Genomic DNA, 21651 nt, shown 5'->3' with positions numbered 1-21651 from the left:
TGATTCAGAATTAGACATATATGGCTGAAATCATACAGCCAGTGTCTGATGCTGTAATGCATGTGTCAGATGTCAGGTTCCCTTTAAGATAATATAAACTAATAAAAGAAAAAAGACATTTTGTAATATGCAGAACATGTCATGTCAGTAATGTCTATGAGCTTTTCTGCTCTGCTCACATTTCAAATGCTGGAGAGCTAAAGCTTATTGTGAGTAGTGAAAATAGCCGCTTATTAAAAATTTTCTGCCATAATTCATTTATATTAGGCAATATAATGAGCTGTAATGGTTGTTTAGTGGATTGAAAATAATGAGTGATTTAGGAAAAGACAGAAATGATGAAAAATGACATGTCTTGCTTCAAAAGTGCTTCTTAGGTCTTGTTCTCATCTAATATATAAAGCTTAAGTGTATGTATGTATGTATGTATGTATGTGTGTATGTCCGGGATTGGCATCCGCACCGTCGCAGCTACAGCCACAAAATTTGGCACAGTCACACGTCTGGACCCCGAGAGCGACCTAAGCTATGTTGTGAGGCGAAATTTTAACCCTGCGCGTTCCAATTCACCAAACAATTTTGCCCCTATCTACATAATGGGGAAAAAGTGTGTGTATCAAGCCCCGCCCCTCATTATGATGTCATAATGGTTGCTATGGCGACGCTGATGTCATCATAGGTTGCAAGCCCCGCCGCGCATTATGATGTCATAACTAGCGCCCTGCCCCTCATTATGATGTCATAATGGCTGCCATGGCAACACTGATGTCATCATAGGTTGCAAGCCCCGCCGCTCATTATGATGTCATAATGGTCGACTATGGGATGGAGGATGTGTGATGGGTATATGGGCACTGGACTATGGGATGGAGGATATGTATGACGGGTATATGGGCACGGGACTACGGGATGGAGGATGTGTGATGGGTATATGGGCACTGGACTATGGGATGGAGGATATGTATGATGGGTATATGGGCATGGGACTATGAGATGAAGGATGTGTGATGGGTATATGGGCACTCGACTGTGGTATGGAGGATATGTATGATGGGTATATGGGCACGGGACTATGGGATGGAGGATAATTATAATTTGCTATAACTAACCACAGTTAGTTACTATGCCCGGGCAGCGCCGGGCTAGCAGAGGGATACAGTGAGCGTCATGTTGCCTCCATCCTTAAAATTTATAAGATGGCAGTCCATTACAACAAGGTCAATCAGCAGACATTGGGGCAACAAAGCTACAGACCGGCAGAGGGCGAAAACAACTCTCCACTGACCAGGATGACCATCATCTTATTCGAATGTCACTCAGCAACTGCAGGATGACATCAAGTCACCTACAAAAGGAATGGCATATTGCAGCTGGGGTAAAGTGCACAGCAAGAACAGTTCGTAACAGGCTCCTAGAGGCAGGGCTCAAGTCATGTAAAGCTATAAAAAAAGCCTTTCATCAATGAGAAACAAAGGAAAGCCATGCTGAAGTTTGCCAAAGACCATAAGGATTGGACCATAGAGGACTGGAGTAAGATAATCTTCTCTGATGAGTCTAATTTTCAGCTTTGCCCAACACTTGATCGTCTAATGGTTAGACGGAGACCTGGAGAGTCGCACAAGTCACAGTGTCTTGCACCCACTGTGAAATTTGCTGGAGGATCGGTGATGATCTGGGGATGATTCTGCAAGGCTGGAATTGGGTATATGGGCACTCGACTATGGGATGGCGAATATGTATGATGGGTATATGGGCATGGGACTATGGTATGGAGGATGTGTGATGGGTATATGGGCATGGGACTATGGGATGGAGGATGTGTGATGGGTATATGGGCACTCGTCTATGGGATGGAGGATGTGTGATGGGTATATGGGCACTGGACTATGGGATGCAGGATATATATGACGGGTATATGGGCACGACACTATGGGATGGAGGATGTGTGATGGGTATATGGGCACTGGACTATGGGATGGAGGATATGTATGACGGGTATATGGGCACGGGACTATGGGATGGAGGATATGTTTGATGGGTATATGGGCACAGGACTATGGGATGGAGGATATGTATGATGGGTATATGGGCATGGGACTATGAGATGAAGGATGTGTGATGGGTATATGGGCACTCAACTATGGGATGGTGAATATGTATGATGGGTATATTGGCATGGGACTATGGGATGGAGGATGTGTGATGGGTATATGGGCACTCGACTATAGGATGGTGAATATGTATGATGGGTATATGGGCACGAGCCTATGGGATCGTGGATATGTATGATGGGTATATGGGCATGGGACTATGGGATGGAGGATAATTATAATTTGCTATAACTAACCACAGTTAGTTACTATGCCCGGGCAGTGCCGGGCTAGCAGAGGGTAACAGTGAGTGTCATGTTGCCTCCATCCTTAAAATTTCTAAGACAGCAGTCCATTACAACAAGGTCAATCAGCAGACATTGGGGCAGCAAAGCTACAGACCGGCAGAGGGCGAAAACAACTCTCCACTGACCAGGATGACCAACATCTTATTCGAATGTCACTCAGCAACCGCAGGATGACATCAAGTGACCTACAAAAGGAATGGCATATTGCAGCTGGGGTAAAGTGCACAGCAAGAACAGTTCGTAACAGGCTCCTAGAGGCAGGGCTCAAGTCATGTAAAGCTATGAAAAAAGGCTTTCATCAATGAGAAACAAAGGAAAGCCAGGCTGAAGTTTGCCAAAGACCATAAGGATTGGACCATAGAGGACTGGAGTAAGATAATCTTCTCTGATGAGTCTAGTTTTTAGCTTTGCCCAACACCTGGTCGTCTAATGGTTAGACGGAGACCTGGAGAGTCGCACAAGTCACAGTGTCTTGCACCCACTGTGAAATTTGCTGGAGGATCGGTGATGATCTGGGGATGATTCAGCAAGGCTGGAATTGGGTATATGGGCACTCGACTATGGGATGGCGAATATGTATGATGGGTATATGGGCATGGGACTATGGGATGGAGGATGTGTGATGGGTATATGGGAATGGGACTATGGGATGGAGGATGTGTGATGGGTATATGGGCACTCGACTATGGGATGGAGGATGTGTGATGGGTATATGGGCACTCGACTATAGGATGGAGGATATGTATGATGGGTATATGGGCACGGGCCTATGGGATCGTGGATATGTATGATGGGTATATGGGCACTGGACTATGGGATGGAGGATAATTATAACTTGCTATAACTAACCACAGTTAGTTACTATGCCCGGGCAGCACCGGGCTCTTCAGCTAGTCTAATATATAAAGCTCAAGTGTGTGTATGTATGTATGTATGTGTGTATGTCCGGGATTGGCATCCGCACCGTCGCAGCTACAGCCATAAAATTTGGCACAGTCACATGTCTGAACCCCAAGAGTGTCCTAGGCTATGTTGTGAGGCAAAATTTTAACCCTGCGCGTTCCAATTCACCAAACAATTTTGCCCCTATCTACATAATGGTGAAAAAGTGTGTGTATCAAGCCCCGCCCCTCATTATGATGTCATAATGGTTGCCATGGTGACGCTGATGTCATCATAGGTTGCAAGCCCCGATGCTCATTATGATGTCATAATGGTTGACCATGGGATGGAGGATGTGTGATGGGTATATGGGCACTGGACTATGGGATGGAGGATATGTATGATGGGTATATGGGCACGGGACTATGGGATGGAGGATGTGTGATGGGTATATAGGCACTGGACTATGGAATGGAGGATACGTATGACAGGTACTGTATATGGGCACGGGACTATGGGATGGTGGATATGTATGATGCGTATATGGGCATGGGACTATGGGATGGAGGATGTGTGATGGGTATATGGGAATGGGACTATGGGATGGAGGATGTGTGATGGGTATATGGGCACTCGACTATGGGATGGAGGATGTGTGATGGGTATATAGGCACTGGACTATGGAATGGAGGATACGTATGACAGGTACTGTATATGGGCACGGGACTATGGGATGGCGAATATGTATGATGGGTATATGGGCATGGGACTATGGGATGGAGGATGTGTGATGGGTATATGGGAATGGGACTATGGGATGGAGGATGTGTGATGGGTATATGGGCACTCGACTATGGGATGGAGGATGTGTGATGGGTATATGGGCACTCGACTATAGGATGGAGGATATGTATGATGGGTATATGGGCACGGGCCTATGGGATCGTGGATATGTATGATGGGTATATGGGCACTGGACTATGGGATGGAGGATAATTATAACTTGCTATAACTAACCACAGTTAGTTACTATGCCCGGGCAGCACCGGGCTCTTCAGCTAGTCTAATATATAAAGCTCAAGTGTGTGTATGTATGTATGTGTGTATGTCCGGGATTGGCATCCGCACCGTCGCAGCTACAGCCATAAAATTTGGCACAGTCACATGTCTGAACCCCAAGAGTGTCCTAGGCTATGTTGTGAGGCAAAATTTTAACCCTGCGCGTTCCAATTCACCAAACAATTTTGCCCCTATCTACATAATGGTGAAAAAGTGTGTGTATCAAGCCCCGCCCCTCATTATGATGTCATAATGGTTGCCATGGTGACGCTGATGTCATCATAGGTTGCAAGCCCCGATGCTCATTATGATGTCATAATGGTTGACCATGGGATGGAGGATGTGTGATGGGTATATGGGCACTGGACTATGGGATGGAGGATATGTATGATGGGTATATGGGCACGGGACTATGGGATGGAGGATGTGTGATGGGTATATAGGCACTGGACTATGGAATGGAGGATACGTATGACAGGTACTGTATATGGGCACGGGACTATGGGATGGTGGATATGTATGATGCGTATATGGGCATGGGACTAGGAGATGAAGGATGTGTGATGGGTATATGGGCACTCGACTATGGGATGGCGAATATGTATGATGGGTATATGGGCATGGGACTATGGGATGGAGGATGTGTGATGGGTATATGGGCATGGGACTATGGGATGGAGGATGTGTGATGGGTATATGGGCACTCGACTATGGGATGGAGGATATCTATGATGGGTATATGGGCACGGGCCTATGGGATGGTGGATATGTATGATGGGTATATGGGCACAGGACTATGGGATGGAGGATAATTATAATTTGCTATAACTAACCACAGTTAGTTACTATGCCCGGGCAGCGCCGGGCTCTTAAGCTAGTTATAAAATAAAATGAAAAAAATAGCATGGGGTCCCCCTATTTTTAATAAACAGCCAAGACAAAACACAGTTGAGAGCTCGTCTTAATGGTCTGGGAAGGGCCCAATAACCATGGAGCTTTCCCACCTATTTATATATCTGCTCGCAGCTGTCTGCTTAGCCTTTACTGGTTATTAAAAAGGGACCCAATAAAAAAGGACGTGGGGTCCCCCCTATTTTTAATAAACAGCAAAGGATAAGCAGATAGCTGCAAGCTGATATTAATAGACTGAGAAGATCCATGGATATTGGCCCCTTCCCAGCCCTCAGCTGCCCCCGAAATGGCGCATCCATTAGATGGGTAATTCTGGCACTTAGACGTGCATCTTCCCAATTGCCCTGGTGTGTGGGCAATCGGGATAATGGTTTTGAGGTTGATGTCAGTTGTGTAATTGATTTACATCAATCCTAGGGGTTAGTAATGGAGAGGTGTTAGTGTGTATTTCTTTCTTTTGACTAAAGGGTTAGTAATGGCAGTATCATCTGTTTCATGCAGAGACAGTGTAGGTGCATCTCACTCAGGATAGCCACCCACTTCACTGTGACTTCCCTAGTCGACAGTATAACCAACTACTGAATCTCTGGTGCCAGTTCACACTATATGCCTACACCGCCTTTTTAAATGCCTCATGTACGGCCTCACTGGCAAAAGCTTCTCGCATGTCTTTGGGTACCTCTACCACGCGCTGGAAGAGCGAAGTCTCATCTTTTTGGATATAGTATTTGATCTCTTCCTGAGAGTCAGAGCGGTTTTCCAAGATGTCGACCTCCCTTGTGAGGCAATCTGCGTGGCACTTCCCCTGCTCGATTTCTTCCTCCCTGGAGGCCACTTTGGTCAGTCTCTCCAGCTCACTCCCCTTCATTGCGATCAGATCAGGAGGGCGCGACAGTTCATTCTGTAGAGCGAAGAGCTAATTTTTCCAGCCTTCCATGTATTTCTGGAGCTGGGCCTTAGCCTCCTGCTCGATCATGAGCTCTCGAGAACTTTATCCCGCTCCCCTGCTGATGCTTCTCATGGGCATCTCTGATGTATGCGTTCTTCTCCAAGTCTGCGGACAGTTCCTGGAGGGCTTGTTCACTTTGTGTCCTCTCTCTCCGCATTGAACTTATTTTTTAGTCCAATGCCACGATTTCCTCAGACTTCTTTTCTTCCAGACCCTTTAGTTCGGCTTGCAAATCTGCCACTTTTTCCTTCTCACGAACAAACTCTTTGGCGAGGTCCTGGAACTCCTGTGTTTTATTGCAGTAGATCATTTCCAGCTGGGACACATGTTCTGCGACATCCTGCCAAGCAGAATGCAGATTCTCATTGGTGGAGCAGATGGTATGAAGCAGCTTCTGCTCCTGTGCTTCCTTCTCTCCAAGCTGAGCCTTTGCTGCCGAGAGTTCGGACTCCAGGTGACGCACCTGATCCAGCTGCGGGAGTTGGCGGCTTCCATACTCAACACCTTTAACGTCTTGTTCGCCAGCTGTTTACAGACCTCGTCGTACTCTTTCCTCTTGCACTTGAGTCTGATGTTGAGGCTATTGCGATTCAATTCCTGCATGAATTCATTAAGTTGTTCAACTGAACCCTGCCAAATAAATAAAATATCATCAATGAAATGATAGCACCCCAGAATCTGGGGAGCGGCCCGTGCACCCCCCTGAAACACACCCCTCTCCCAGTGTCCCAGAAAGAGGTTAGCGTTAGAAGGCACACAAGCCGCTCCCATGGCAGTGCCATGACCCTGAAGGTAATACCGATCCCTAAAAGTAAAAAAATTATGTGTAAGGATGAATCGCAGGAGCCTCAACACCAGACTCCTGATCTCCACATCAATATTGCTGGATTCCAGAAAAAATGTGGCAGCCTCAAGTCCATCATCATGGCGGATGGAGGTATACAATGCCTCGCCGTGACTAGAAGCATGTCAGGCTCAAGGATCAGACCACCCAAACGTCTCAGGACATCAGTAGTGTCTCTGACATAGGAGGGCAGTGTCACGACCTGTGATCTGAGATAATGATCAATAAACTTACAAATAGGATCACACAGCTAGAGACAATAGGAAGCCCTGGAGGATTAATTGAGTCTTTGTGGACCTTAGGGAGTAGATAGAATGTTGGAACAATGGGATTCTTGACAAACAATCCATCAGAAAGTTTTTTATTGATGGTTCCCATGTCAAGTGATTCTTCCAAAATTTCCAATAATTCAACCTGAAAATGAGACAAAGGGTTATGATAAAACAGCACATATGTATCTTTATTGCGCAGTTGTTTAAAAGCCTCTTTCTCATATTTCTCTGTTGGCCAAATGACCACGTTCCCCCCTTTATCAACAGGTTTGATAACCAAATCCTGCATTTCCTTCCGTTCTTTTAATGCTTTCCTCTGAGACCAAGTTAGATTGTCCCTTTTACCTTTATTAGAAATAGTTTTTAAATCAGCAGAGACCAATTTCGTAAAAATATCCACTTGGGGACAGAGGGAAAAGCGGGGAAACGTAATCGATTTTGCAGAAATGGGAGGAAGAGAAATACCTGTGGATAAATCAACAGATTCATTCTCCAATTCCTCCAAGGCAGAAATTGCTTCTTGTTCAGCAGCATGTAAACTCTCTGTTGTTGACCGAGAGTGAAGTTTTTTCAACACAAGCATTCATGAGAATAAATGCAAGTCTTTCAATGCTGTAAAATAATCGGAATTATTACATGGTGAAAACGAAAGACCGAGACCCAAGACTTCAGCTGGAGTCACACATAGCGACTTACCAGCGATCCCAACAACGATGTCAACGTGTCAGGATCGCTGGTAAGTCGCTATGTGATCGCTGGTGAGCTGTCACACAGACCGCTTCACCAGCGATCAGCATGCCGACGCCGAGGTGAGGAGCGAGCCCAGGAGCAGCGGACAAGTGTGCCTGCTGTTCCAGTCCTCCACCAGCAGAGGGCACGCCTGCATCCCCGGCCTCTCCTGGCAGCGTCCTGCTGCCTCCTGGTCCCCAGCGTGCGGCGGCGGCAAACTTAAGGTACACACTCCGTGGGCTCCTGGTCCCCAGTGTGAGGCGGCGGCACCTGTAACTCGCTGGTAACTAACATACACATCGGGTATCCAAGGGACGCGCGTCCCTTGAGCAATAGTCAGAGTATGTTGAGATAATTTAATTACCTCAAGAGTGTTATTCTAAAGTCGCCTAATCACTTATACCGCACAAGGAACGGCATAAAAAATACATAACACCAATTCTTCACCTCCTGTGGATTTGTTTATTCTACCAAAGATTGCAGTAAGGCTTGGCGCACATATATCATGTGCTCTGCGCTGAGCGCTCGCATCGGGGTTTCCATGTAAATCTCTGAAATACGTGATTCAGACAGAACCACCAGTTGAAGATTCCTTATAATGAGGCAGATGAAGGCACTGTGAATGCCATAGGACCTGTGATCCGGCTGTGTTCATCTTTTTCGACGTGCATAAAAATGCAGTACACCATTGTTTTGTGCACCTCTGAAAGGAAGGATGAAGTCCAGAGTAACTCTGCTGCCTCATTATAGTGAATGGATCCCTCAGGGGTTTCATCTGTCATGTAGCTCAGAGATTTAGATGGAAACCCCAAAGTATGTGCTCAGCGTAGAGCAAATGTGATCACAAACGTTATGAAAAATGTTCCCAATAAAACCTTCAAATCAATCCACAAAAACGTCCCCAGGTCTGTCGTCTGTTATCAGAAATATAGGGAGCTTCCATGTTACTCGTAACACAAAGGCTCTGGAAAAGCCAAAAGAAATTTAGCAAATTCTGCGCTCCCAAATCCAAATGCCCCCCTCGCTTCTGAGTCCCAGTGTGCATAAATCACCTTTAGAATTCACATTTGGCAGGGGTATAATTTCCAAAATGGGTTCACTGTGGAAGGGGGATTCTGCTCTCTAGCACTTAGGGTGGCATTGCATATGGAGTCCGCAAACTATTCTTGGAAAATCTGCGCCCCAGGAGGCAAATAGCACTCCATCCCTACCTAGACTATCCGTATGGCAAAGCAGTACTGTATAGTCACATATGGTGTATTTCTATATTCAGCAGAAATTGTGGGACACATTTAGGTGCCAATTTTACCCACTTCTTGTGTGAAAATGTTAAATCTGGGGTTAAAACAATTTTTTTGTGGTAAAAATGTAATTATTATTTCTTCACTGCCCAATGGTATAAAATTCTGTGACACACTCTTGGTATCAATACGATCATTACACCCCTAGATTAATTCATTTAGAGGTGTAGTTTGTAAAATGGGGTCACTTGGGGTGTTCTACTGTTCTAGCACCTCAGGGGCTCTCCCAGTGGGTCATGGCACCCTCAAACCATAATAGTAAAATCTGCACTATAATATTGCGCTCTTTCCCTTTTGAGTTTTTCACTGTCCCTCAAAAGCAGTTTTCACCCACATATGAGGTGTTGGCACACGCAGGAGAAATTGCACAACAAATTCTGGGGTCCATTTTCTTCAGTTACTGTAACAACCCTGCTGGAATCACTGCATGGCCTCCCATCCTCCGCACACCAACTTACTTTCTGCTTCAAGCCATGCTGTGAATTCTGTCTGTTGCCAGCTCTGTGCCTCTGCTCTCCATGTTTCCTGTCTGTGTGTATAGGGGGGCGGCGCCTGAACTCTCTGGTTCTTATGCAGTCAGGGTTCACCTGTGTAATATGTCCCTGACCAATCACCTAGAGCCCTTGACTATTTAGTGTCGCCACACCCACTGACCTTGGCCTGTGCAATGTCTAAACTCAGTTAGCTCCTTGCTGCTGAGTTAGCCAGGCCCTGTCCTATGTCTTGCCTTCTCTGAAGGCTCTTATTGCATATTCCTGTGTCTTGGTACCTTGCCTAGTACTTCTCTGTCCGCCTGCCAGGAGACTGAATATCCTGGTCCTTGAGTCTTGGTTCCAGTACCTTGTCTGTACTCTGTCCTACCTTAGTCTCCCTTTCTCCTTGTCCGTGGCTTCCTTCCTTGCTGTATCTTTCCTTGTGTCCTCTCTGTCTGTGAATCTGCACCCTTGCAGCTCTGTCTGTGAATCTGCACCCTTGCAGCTCTGTCTGTGAATCTGCACCCTTGCAGCTCTGTCTGTGAATCTGCACCCTTGCAGCTCTGTCTGTGAATCTGCACCCTTGCAGCTCTGCCTGCACGGCTCCTTAGCCGCTCTGCCTGCACGGCTCCTTAGCCGCTCTGCCTGCACGGCTCCTTAGCCGCTCTGCCTGCTCGGCTCCCTAGCCGCTCTGCCTGCTCGGCTCCCTAGCCGCTCTGCCTGCTCGGCTCCCTAGCCGCTCTGCCTGCACGGCTCCCTAGCCGCTCTGCCTGCACGGCTCCCTAGCCGCTCTTCCTGCCCGGCCCCCTTGCAGCCCAGCCTGTTCCGCACCCCTGCGGCTCTGCCTACTCCACACTCCAGCCTATATCCGTACCTGCACCTCCTGTGTGAACAGGTCCATATCCTGTTCCAACATACACCACTCCTTCCTGCCTACACCTGCTGTGTGAACAGGTCCTTACCTGTCCCTTCTCATACCATGCCAGTCTGTCCTGTGTCTCCAAGCCGTGCCCACCTGTCCTGTGTCTCCAAGCCGTGCCTGCCTGTCCTGTGTCTCCAAGCTGTGCCCACCTGTCCTGTGTCTCCAAGCCGTGCCCGCCTGTCCTGTGTCTCCCAGCCATGCCCTCCTGTCCAGGGTCTTCAAGCCATGTCCGCCTGCCCTGTGTCTTCAAGCCGTGCCTGCCTGCCAGTGTACCAAGCCGTGCCTGCTTGCCCTGTGTCTCAGCCTGCTTGTCACTCACACCTGTCCAGGTGTCCTGTTCCTGAGTGGGATCAGCAGCCACAGCCAGACACCACCCTGGAGTGGCACCCGGCAGCTACCTGCCACACAAGCCTGACCTCACCATCAGAGGCTCCAGCGAAGACCGAGGTAGCTGCCGTAGTTACGCCCCTTTCAGAGTAGTCTGGTTTGTGGCACAGTGGGGCCACAACTCCCCGGCTCGCGCCACACAGCCAAGGCACGAGCGTGACAGTTACCCTTGAGAAAATAAAAAAAATTGGGGCTAAATAAAATTTTACGGGAAAAATGTGCTTTTTTTACGTTTCTTTGCTCTGTTATAAACTTCTGTAAAGCACATGGTGGTTCAAGATGCTCACCACACATCTAGATAAGTTCTTTGAGGGGTCTTGTTTCCAAAATGGTATCACTTGTGGGGGGTTTCCACTGTTTAGGCACATCAGGGGCCCTCCAAAAGTGACATGGCATCAGCTCTCGATTCCAGCCAATTTTGTGTTCAAAAAGTCAAACCTTTCTTCTTCCCTTCTGGGTCCTGCCGTGCGCCCAAACAGTGGTCTTCCTCCTCACATGGGGTATTGGCAAACTCAAGAGAAATTGCACAACAATTTTTGGGGTCGATTTTCACCTCCTACCTTTGTTAAAATAAAAAAAGTTGCTGAAAGATGATTTTTGAGGAAAAAAATTGATTTTTTTTTTCACAGCTCTACCTTATACCCTTCTGTGAAGCACTTGGGGATTCAAAGTGCTCACCACACATCTAAAAAGTTCATTGAGGGGTCTAGTTTCCAAAATGGGGTCACTTATGTCAGGTTTCCACTGTTTAGGTACATCAGGGACTCTTCAAATGCGACATGGCGTCCACTCTCAATTCCAGCTAATTATACATTCAAAACGTCAAATGGTGCTCCTTCCCTTCCGAGCCCTGCCGTGTGCCTAAAGAGTGGTCTTCCCCCACACATGGGGTATCTGTGTACTCAGGAGAAATTGCACAACAAATATTGTGGTTCATTTTCTCCTGATACCCTTGACAAAATTTTAAAAAATTGTATCCGAAGTAAATTTTTTGTGAAAAAAAGTTAAATGTTCATTTTTTCTTCCACATTGCTCCAATTTTGTTGGAAAAATGAGAAATCGCTGGTCAAGTTTTAACCCTTATAAATTCCTAACAAAAAAAATTGTGCTGATGTAAAGTAGACATGTGGGAAATGTTATTTATTGAGTATTTTATGTGACATAACGCTCTCATTTAGGGGTATCAAAATTATAAGTTTGAAAATTTTTGCCAAATTTACATTTTTTTTTACAAATAAACACAAGAAATTTTGAAGAAATTTTACCACTATCATAAAGTACAATATGTCACGAAAAAACAGTCTCAGAGTCAGCGGGATTCGTTGAAGGGTTCCAGAGTTATAACCACATAAAGTGACAGTGGTAAATTTCAAAATTAAGGCCTGGTCATTAACCTACAAAGTGACTTGGTCCTTAAGGGGTTAAAAAGAGAAAACACTGTAGCTTGACAATAAATGGCTTCACACAACCACTAACCATGAGTGGAGAAAATGTTTTGGTGCTATCATTTATATTCTCTGAAAAAAGGCCAAGAAAGCAAAAATTATGCCAGTGTATGTAAACATTTGAGCACATCTGTGTGTAGGATCATAATTAAATATAAATTATATAGAATATCTAAATAATCTAATGCAGTCATACAGTTACAATTATTCACACCACTCCCAATGCAAGTTATGTTTAATAGCAAAATGTACAATCTTTTTGTTGTTTGCAATAAACCAATGAAACAAAAACAACTGAAATATGTTAACACAGCAAATATACCAAGTGATTTGTCCTAATTCAACACAATATGCCATGCTTAGTGACTGCTGCAGTCTCAGAGTTATTAAACCCATTTTCATTGCAAGAGTCTTTAGTGCTTAGTAGAGACACATTCTGGTTGTTATGACCTGCTGCAAACATGATGCCTAGCCAAACATAAACTTCTAGCATCATTCTTGAAGAAACTTAGCCCATTCCTCATGGACAATGACCTCCAGTTCACTAATATTCTTAGGTTTGCGTGCTTCAGCCACCTTCTTCAAATATGATTAAAGATTTTCTACCGATTTCAAGTCAGACGAGTGTGACGGCCACCCCAAAGTCTCCCAAAACTTCTTCTGAAATGAAGCCTGGTGGACTTTGAGGTATGTTTCATGTCATAGTTCTGTAAGAAGGTCCAATGGCACCAAAACATCATAGAAGGCATGATGTTTTCTCTTAGGATCTCCTGATACTTGATTGATTCTATCTTGTTCTTTAAATTCTGTAGGTTCCCAGTGTCAGAGAAAGCAAATCAGCATCAGAGCAGCATCGCATCGCCACCATGCATCACTGTAAGCAGGGTGCTCTTTTCAGTGAATGCTTCATTCTTCCTCCAACCACCAATCCATTGGTCTGAAAAGTAACAGTTTTGTTTCATTGCTTGATTGAACAGAATCTTAAAACTTCTGCAGCTAGTTTATATGGGTTTGAGATATGGTTTTGAGCCTTTCGCAGCCAATCTTTTCATGAGTTTTGGGTCAGTACAGCTGTGTGTTTTCAAGTTCAGGCAAGGAGGCCTTCAGAATGCAGTATGTAATTTACCGTGCAAGCTGAAACCTCAGTGTCTGCTGCCACCAAAGCTACTGTAAGTACTAAAGATGTTTGTTGTGAAGGTGATGAATAATTCTTAGACTGCAGTAATGATTAAAAATAGCATTGTGTATTGAGTATGGAGAAACCGCTTGTTTTATTAAATGTGTTGAGGTACAGTATTTCAATTGTTCTTTTTTTGATTTATTGCAAACAATAGAAAGTTTGTAAAGTTTGTCAATAAACCTAGCTGTGGGTTCCATAATTTTGATTGCAACGGTACATTAATTCATTGCAACGTATTATTAATGCTTAATCCAAATGATTTCAGGGATGCATGGTTGTTTAGTTCTGTTGCCAAAATACCTTTTATTTAATATGTACACTTTTCATTTTACAGTACATTTACAATATTTTAGTTTATTTCAGGTCTCAACAATACATCTGCCAACTTTTGTAAATAGAAACGATAAAGAAAGGGGCACAATAGTGCAGTTACCCAATAAACAATTAGTAGACTATAAGGTAGAATTCTCACCTTTGCATGTTGTGAGTATGCACAAAACATATATTGAATTTGTCAGGAGAGCTGCAGAGGGCACCGGACCCACGACGGATCTTCAAAAAATTCTGGACAGGATATTCAAGGTGACAATAATTCCGCGCTCCTCCAAAATCAGGCAAGGGAACCATTGGGTTCAGAAGAGTTGCATACTTTATTCAGGGCTATATAACTACACGTTTCATGGACATCCTGTCCAATTCCTCAGGTGCATAGCCAATACTAACCACATTGTATCACTCACAAATATATAAGATGGGCTAGACTTAGAAAAAAATGGGCGTCAAACACACCTGGCGCCCTGAACATGGTAGTTATACAATCATGAATTTGTTGCATATCTGTACATCAATAAATTAAAAATACAATTTATAGACATAAAAATTATATATAACATTAAAAATAGATAAGACCTTTCTAAAAATAAAATTAGAATTAAAAAGTCTGCTGGGATAAAAAACCATATTACAAGGTATTCTCTTGTCTTCATTGCAGACCCGGATTTGAACCTACAATCCTTGAATACATTGTGGAAAAAAAAAAGGAACCACAAGGCACAGACCTCTAGGATATTCTATTAATTGATCTTTGAAGCTAAAAAAGATAAAAACCTAAAAGAATTATTATTAAAACACTACAAAAACACTTCTGATTTCATTTAACTCTTGTGGTTTCAAAGTATTGAGTTTACGAAAAATAAGTAAACTTTTCTACAAATAAAATTAAATAAAATTAAAGGGAAGGGAAAAAATTAAAAAATGTTTATATAAAGTTTGCTGGAATTAAAAAAAAACTCTTTTGCATGGTATTCTCTTGTCTTCTTTGCAGACCAGGATTAGAACCTACCATCCTTGGATACATTGAGGACATAAAGGAACCTCGGGTCCCAAACCTCTGGGATATTCTATTTATTGACCCTTAAAGCTAAAAAGGATAAATATTTAAAAAATTAAAACACTACAGGAACACTTCTGATATTTCATTCAACCCTTGTGGTTTCAAAGTATTAAGTTTAGAAATCCAAAAAACCTCCTTTCTATTAAGACATTGGATTCTATTGGAGCTCTCAGATGGAATATGTTCAATGGGTGAGATCCTTGTACAGCCAAAATCTTGTTTATGGTGCATACAAATGTAGTGACAATCCATGTTTTAAAAAAACCAGTGACCACATTGTGTCTATGAGAGTTCAATCTCTTGTGGAGTGGCTGGGTGATCCTACCCACATTCTGTTTGGGACAGGAGCACTTTATAACGTATATAATATATTCGGTATCACAAGACATTGGAGTGGTTATTTTAAATTTTTCACCTGTAACCACAGAGCTGAAGTTATCGACAGTATGTGTAATGGATTTACAGCACAAACAACCCCTTTTGCCACATTTAGTTATACTATTTATAGGGCTGTTCATGAGGCTACCCCCAAGTTTTTCAGGGTCCGATAATCTGCTGGGTGCTAATATGTACTTTAGTGATGGAGCTTTTCTAAAAACAAGGGAAGGGTGTTTAGGTAATATTAGATATTAAGCCAATTTTTTCTTAATATCTCCTGAATTTCTTTGTCTTGATGGTTAAAAGCTGTAATGAAATTAAGGCTATGTTCAAAAGTATTGTCGCTACTTTTCTTATTGGAACCAGATAGGAGGGAACTCTGGTCATTGTTCTCTTTTACATTTCTGAAGGAAGTATGGACCAGTTTTTTTGGATATTTTTATTTTAAAAATCTCTGTTTAAGAATATCCAATTGTTCAATAGAATCAGATTCATTGGTGCAGGTTTTCCTAATTCTTTGAAATTAGCTGTGAGGGATATTGTTCAACCATTTCTTGTAATGCCCACTGATGTAGGGAATATATCTGTTGGCATCAACTGCTTTGAAATATGTTTTGGTACAGATCTGTTCATTTTTAGTGAACATGGTGATGTCTAAAAAATTGATATACTCCTCATTAATTTCTGAGTTGAAAGTGATACCCCAGTTATTGTGGTGAAAAAAATTGGATAAAAACTGTGGGTCAATCACATCCCTATCGAGTATAAAGAACAGGTCATCAATGAATCTTTTGAAAAAAATAATACCATTGTTAAAAGCCCCTCCATAAAGAAAAACTTGTTCAAATACCTCCATAAAAAGGTTTGCAAAAGTAGGTACGACTTTTGAGCCCATTGCTGTGCCCCGGGTCTGATGGTAGGTTTTTTAAAAAAATATTAGAATAATTATTCTTCAATATAAAAGATAAACTTTCTAGAATAAAAGATTTATGTGCAGGAGACAGACGATTATCAGTGGAGAGATAAAATTTAACGCATAATAATCCAATTTCTAATTCAATATTAGAATATAAAACAGCTACATCCATACTCACAAAAATATACAATTTTTTACATTTCAAATCTCTAATTAAACTTATTAAATGACTGGAGTCCCGTGAAAAATGTATTCTCTTTATCATTGAGAATATTTTCTGTAAAACCTTGTGTAATGAGTTTTTTATAAGTGGGTATTATTAGTGGTAGAGGATCATGGAAAATCTCCTTATAATACTTTGCATCATTTAATATTCGCTGAGCTTCCCTGATATAGTCACAATAATTTTGTATAACAATGCCCCCCCCTTATCAGCTGCTCTGACGACAATATCATTATTTTTCCTCAGATTGTTTAGTGCAGTACTTTCTCATTTTGTGAGGTTTTTACTTATTTGGAGTATGGGAGCCTCAATTACTTTCTTTAAAGGGAATCTGTCACCTATTTTTTGGCATATAAGATGCAGCCACCGCCATCAGGGGCTTATCTACAGAATTCTGTAATGCTGTAGATAAGCCCCGATGTAACCTGAAAGAGAAGAAAAATTAGTTATATTATACTCACCCAGGGACAGTCCGGGTCCGGTTCGGGTCCAGAGGGTGTCGCGGTCCGGCGCCTCCAATCTTGTAGCGATGACATCCTCTTTGCTTCCCGTCGCAGCTCTGGCACAGGCGCACTGCTCTACCCTGTTGAGGGCAGAGCAGATTACTGCAGTGCGCAGGCGCCGGAAGAGGTCCAGTGCCTGCGCACTGCAGTACTCTGCTTTGCCCTCAACAGGGCAGAGAAGTGTGCCTGCGCCGGAGCCACAACGGAAAGCATTGAAGAGGACGTCATCGCTACATGATGGGATGCGCCAGACCACAACACCCTCTGGACCCAAACCAGACCGCCCCTGGGTGAGTATAATATAACTCTTTTTCTTCTCTTTCAGGTTACATCGGGGGCTTATCTACAGCATTACAGCATTTTTTCTTTTCCATTGATTGTTCAGGAATCTGTCTAAAGTTTCTTGTCCTGGGGTTACGGCCCGGGGTAAAAAATTAGTCATGCTGATTGTGTTACCCTCTCCAGTGTTATCAATTAAAATTTTGGGAATGGCCAATAATGGAGTAGTGGTATTTTACCAACCGAAAAGACCTGATCATCCAGTGATGATGGGGTAAAAGTCATGGGAGTGCAGTGCTGGGATAAATGTAATAAATCACTTAAATCAGTGGGTATTTGAGTTTGAAAAGAATCATCAGTGACTAGGTTATTGGTAGCAGTGAGGGATTTTCTTTTTTCTTCTTGAATTAAATTTTTCTGTTCCTGGATTTCCTCTATGTTTTTTCTAGCTTTTATTAAAGTTTGATAGGTTGCCAGTGAATTTAATACAGTGGAGGGTTCTGTGGATAGGAGTGCAGATGATGCAGAGTTATTGCTGAGTGGTGAGGACACAGTGCTAGAAGTGAGTTTGGAGTTAATCATAGTGCTAGGAGTGAGTTGGGAGTGAAACATAGTCCTGAGAACATTGGTGGAATGAATGGATTCAAGGGAAGAATCAAGATTCACCTGGGATAGTGAAGTAATTGCCGGGTCCTGAGAGGATTGAGTTGAATGGATAAAGACTGTTTTCACTGTGGTACTACCAGGACCGGACTGGCCATCTGGCAATTCTGGCAAATGCCAGAAGGGCCTGTCTGGTCATGGGCTGCCTCATCTGCTACGTTGCTAACAGAATCGGTGTTCTCAAGACACCCATATTGTTAAGAGTTGTGACGGAGCACCAATTCAATGACTCCATCACTTATCCCAACAGGCCACGGGTATCATTAGAATATTGGTCATGTAGTAAATCTTGCTTTCCCCATCCAGGTTTAATATTAGTAGTACTATATCCCATCTGATTCTTGGGGATGGGAACAACATGGGCCTGTTTGATTTCAAATGCCAGGGCCGAATTTCAGGGCCAGTCGATACCTGGGTACTACTGTTCCCAGCAGTAGAATGAATTCTATCCTGTTACACACATTACTTTTGTAAAAGTGTGTATTGAATAAGGGCAAGGGAGGGAGGACTCTACTGCACTGTACGGACTACACTTCAAAGTACTTGACAAATTGAGGATGACTTAGAGTAGATTCGGTAACATTTCAGCTTTCATGAAAATTATATTTAATGTTTTGTGCTAATACTTAAAATCCCACATTTTAAAGGTTCCAGTCAAAAGACTTCAGGTAGTTTGAGCTTTGCACAGTTTTACACCATGGAGCTATCCAAGGTACTTGCCATGATTATTGACACGTTTTCATTTTAAATTGAAAATCCTTACGTCCTTAATCTTTATCCTTAAGGTAACTGAAGCAAAAAGTAAACTACAAAGCTGCAGTAAACAATAGATTTTAAGAAAGCATCTCTCATACAGTGTTATGTTATTTAAAATAGAATAAAAATGAATGGTTGCAGCGAATAGTTTATATTTTTTCTTCAGGTTTCCTACAAATTTGTCTTGTAAATTATCAGCAAAAAAATGTAAATTGAGAAATGTTATATGTCATAGGTTATAACTGAAATTACTTTTTTTTTTGCAATTTTTTGTAGTTTTATAATAAACAACAAAGACACCTTTTTCAACAATGCCACAAGAAGTCGGATTGTGCATCATATTTTGCAAAGAATTAAATATGAAGAGGGGAAAAATAAAATAGGTAAGCAATACTTAGCACCTTTTTTAAGTGCTTATAATATCAGGTTTTATGATGAGCTCTCTTTATAATGTTACTGTGACGGGCCAGCCAGTTTTAGGCAAAGTGTGGCCTTGGGAAAAATTAAAATGCCAAATGATAACATATTGCATGATCACACAAAAACATTTAAACTCTGATTCATCAATACCAGCATTATTCATGCCGGTTATGATGATGAAGGGATATGTTTGAATAAGAGGTGCCTGATACATTAAGAAGCGCATACTTCTTCCTGCATCACAGGAGTCCTAAAAGTGGTGTATGCCTCCATTCTCCTCATCACAAATCTTACTCCTGTCAAGGAATGGAGTAAGATTTGTGGTGTAAGGTACAGCAAAGGTTGTCATGAATTAGATGAATGGTTGTCACCATGCTCCATCCTGCCCCAGCTCCACCTATTTTGAATTAAACTGACATGAATATGTCAAAAGTCGCAAAATTTTTATGCAACTTCAACTTATGCAAAAGTCTTACAGCTTTTGAATGGTTTACAGCAGATTTCTGGTGAAAAAAAACTTTGATGAATCGGGGCCTTAGTGTGCATTTGCACAAGTCGATTTCAGACAAACATCAATTCTCTATATTCAAGTCATTAGGCACCTGTTTATTGGATTACACAAGTAGATAAAGAATAATGCAGACAAGAAGTTCACTTATGTGTATATTCTTTCCCTATACAATATCATCTAATCGGCAGCCCAACACCTTTTACATGGGGCGATGTGCTGCCAAGAACAAAGATTGTTGTCCCAGCAATAAACCATCCTATCATCTGATGCGTATGCTTTTGCTTATTCCTTTGGTAATTGTCTATATGTTTACACCTACTGTTCAGGGCTGGCGGAACGCACCCAATAATAAAAATGGTAATAGGATTTGAGGTGTTTTCGCAGCTCGGGGTCCACTGTGCAGAGGTGATAACCTGCAGCTAAGCAATGAGGAGAGATATAAAGTATGAGAAAGCCGGACACCGGCGGGTAACCCCTGACCCGGTGCTTGCAGAGGCGGACTCTGTTACTCCACAGAGTCCACACCAGCCGGCGTGTAAGCGAGACCTGTTAGCATCACAGGTCACTGCTATATGTAGCACCGCTCAGAGCGAATGCAATGTCTGCCCTGGTGATAACCACCAACCAGCCTAACAACTGTGCTGGTAAGCGCATGCAACAGAGTGTGTCACTGCTCAGGCAGACACAGTGGTAGCAGCGGTACGTAAGGCCTTTACTGGCCGACGCCCCAAGGCGCTAGAGAACGGTGAGGGACTAGACTGCGGCGTTAAGCAGTGCTAGAACTATGGTGCTACTCTGATTCCTGAACCATAACTCATAAGTATCAGAGGAGGGGGAATCTTAATGAGTCAGTCACCAGTCTCATACATCCGTCATCTCACACATACTAAGCGTTATAGCATCAGAGTCTATCATAGCGCATGGCGGGGCGGCGGCCATGCAAACCTTTTATAGCCGCGTCCTTCCGGGACCCCCCTGATGGTCCAATCCGAGCTGGAGAAGGACCTGAACATGTGACCTCCGATCTCCAATGAGAGATCGTCCCACGGGCATGCTCAATGGACCAAAAGGAGGACTTAGTTCCTGGAATCGTTCGCTGCTGGCCAGCATGCGTTGCTATAGCTGGACCAGAGGTGGCATCAGCAACCAAACCTACAATGCTGGTGTGAGCAGAGCGCTGGGATCGACGATTCTGCTGAGCAGGTTCCGCTGCGGCCGAAGAGGAATGAGAGACTGCTGAAGGCAAAACTCAGGATTCCTGCTGTGCAGCGACAGGAACCCAGCACCTATGAACACTTGGGTGCTCAGCTGGTAGTTTTAAATGTGCAGTGGCATGTAAAAGTTTGGGCACCCCTGGTCAAAATTACTGGTATTGTGAACAGTTAAGCAAGATGAAGATTAAATGATCTCTAAAAATATATTTTCATTTTTACATCTTAAAAAATTACACAAAGGAAAATGGGCCAATGGAAAAGTTTGAGCACCCTGCATGGTATCTAGTAGCACCACCTTTTGCAAGTGTCACAGCTTGTAAATGCTTTTTGCAGCCAGATAAAAGTCTTTCAATTCTTGTTTGAGGGATTTTCATCCATTCTTCTGTTATGATGAGTCACCGAAGGAGGAAAAAACAAAATACCAGCTAAGTCCAGAAAAACCAGGGAGGTTGGCAGCTATCGGATTGCAGACCCCTGAACCTATCCACAACAACTAGCAGTAGCCGTGGGGGGTTCCTACGGTGCCCTAGACCCCTCGATCACAGCCGGAGAACTATATAGCCTAAAGACAGAAAGGGGAAAAACTAAACTGCCCCAGAGCAGACCCCAAAGCCATAGGCAGCCCCCAACATATAATGACGG

The 21651-nt window shown here is 43.3% G+C and overlaps 1 protein-coding gene across 3 annotated transcripts in view; it reads left to right on the top strand.

Annotated features, from left to right (window-relative positions):
- The window catches only part of ANO4 (anoctamin 4), a 384866-nt gene that overhangs the window by 225705 nt on the left and 137510 nt on the right, over nucleotides 1-21651 (top strand). For all 3 annotated transcript variants that reach the window (XM_073545027.1, XM_073545026.1, XM_073545025.1), the window contains one exon: nucleotides 19141-19247. In XM_073545027.1, the coding sequence (XP_073401128.1) occupies nucleotides 19141-19247 (107 nt within the window). The remainder of the gene's footprint in view (nucleotides 1-19140; nucleotides 19248-21651) is intronic.

Source organism: Dendrobates tinctorius, unplaced genomic scaffold, assembly GCF_039654945.1.
Source record: "Dendrobates tinctorius isolate UK_male_01 unplaced genomic scaffold, ASM3965494v1 ptg000139l, whole genome shotgun sequence".
In the NCBI taxonomy this organism is placed as follows: domain Eukaryota; kingdom Metazoa; phylum Chordata; class Amphibia; order Anura; family Dendrobatidae; genus Dendrobates; species Dendrobates tinctorius.
Note: the sequence above shows the minus strand (reverse complement) of the source record. Positions and strands in the feature narration are given on the sequence as shown.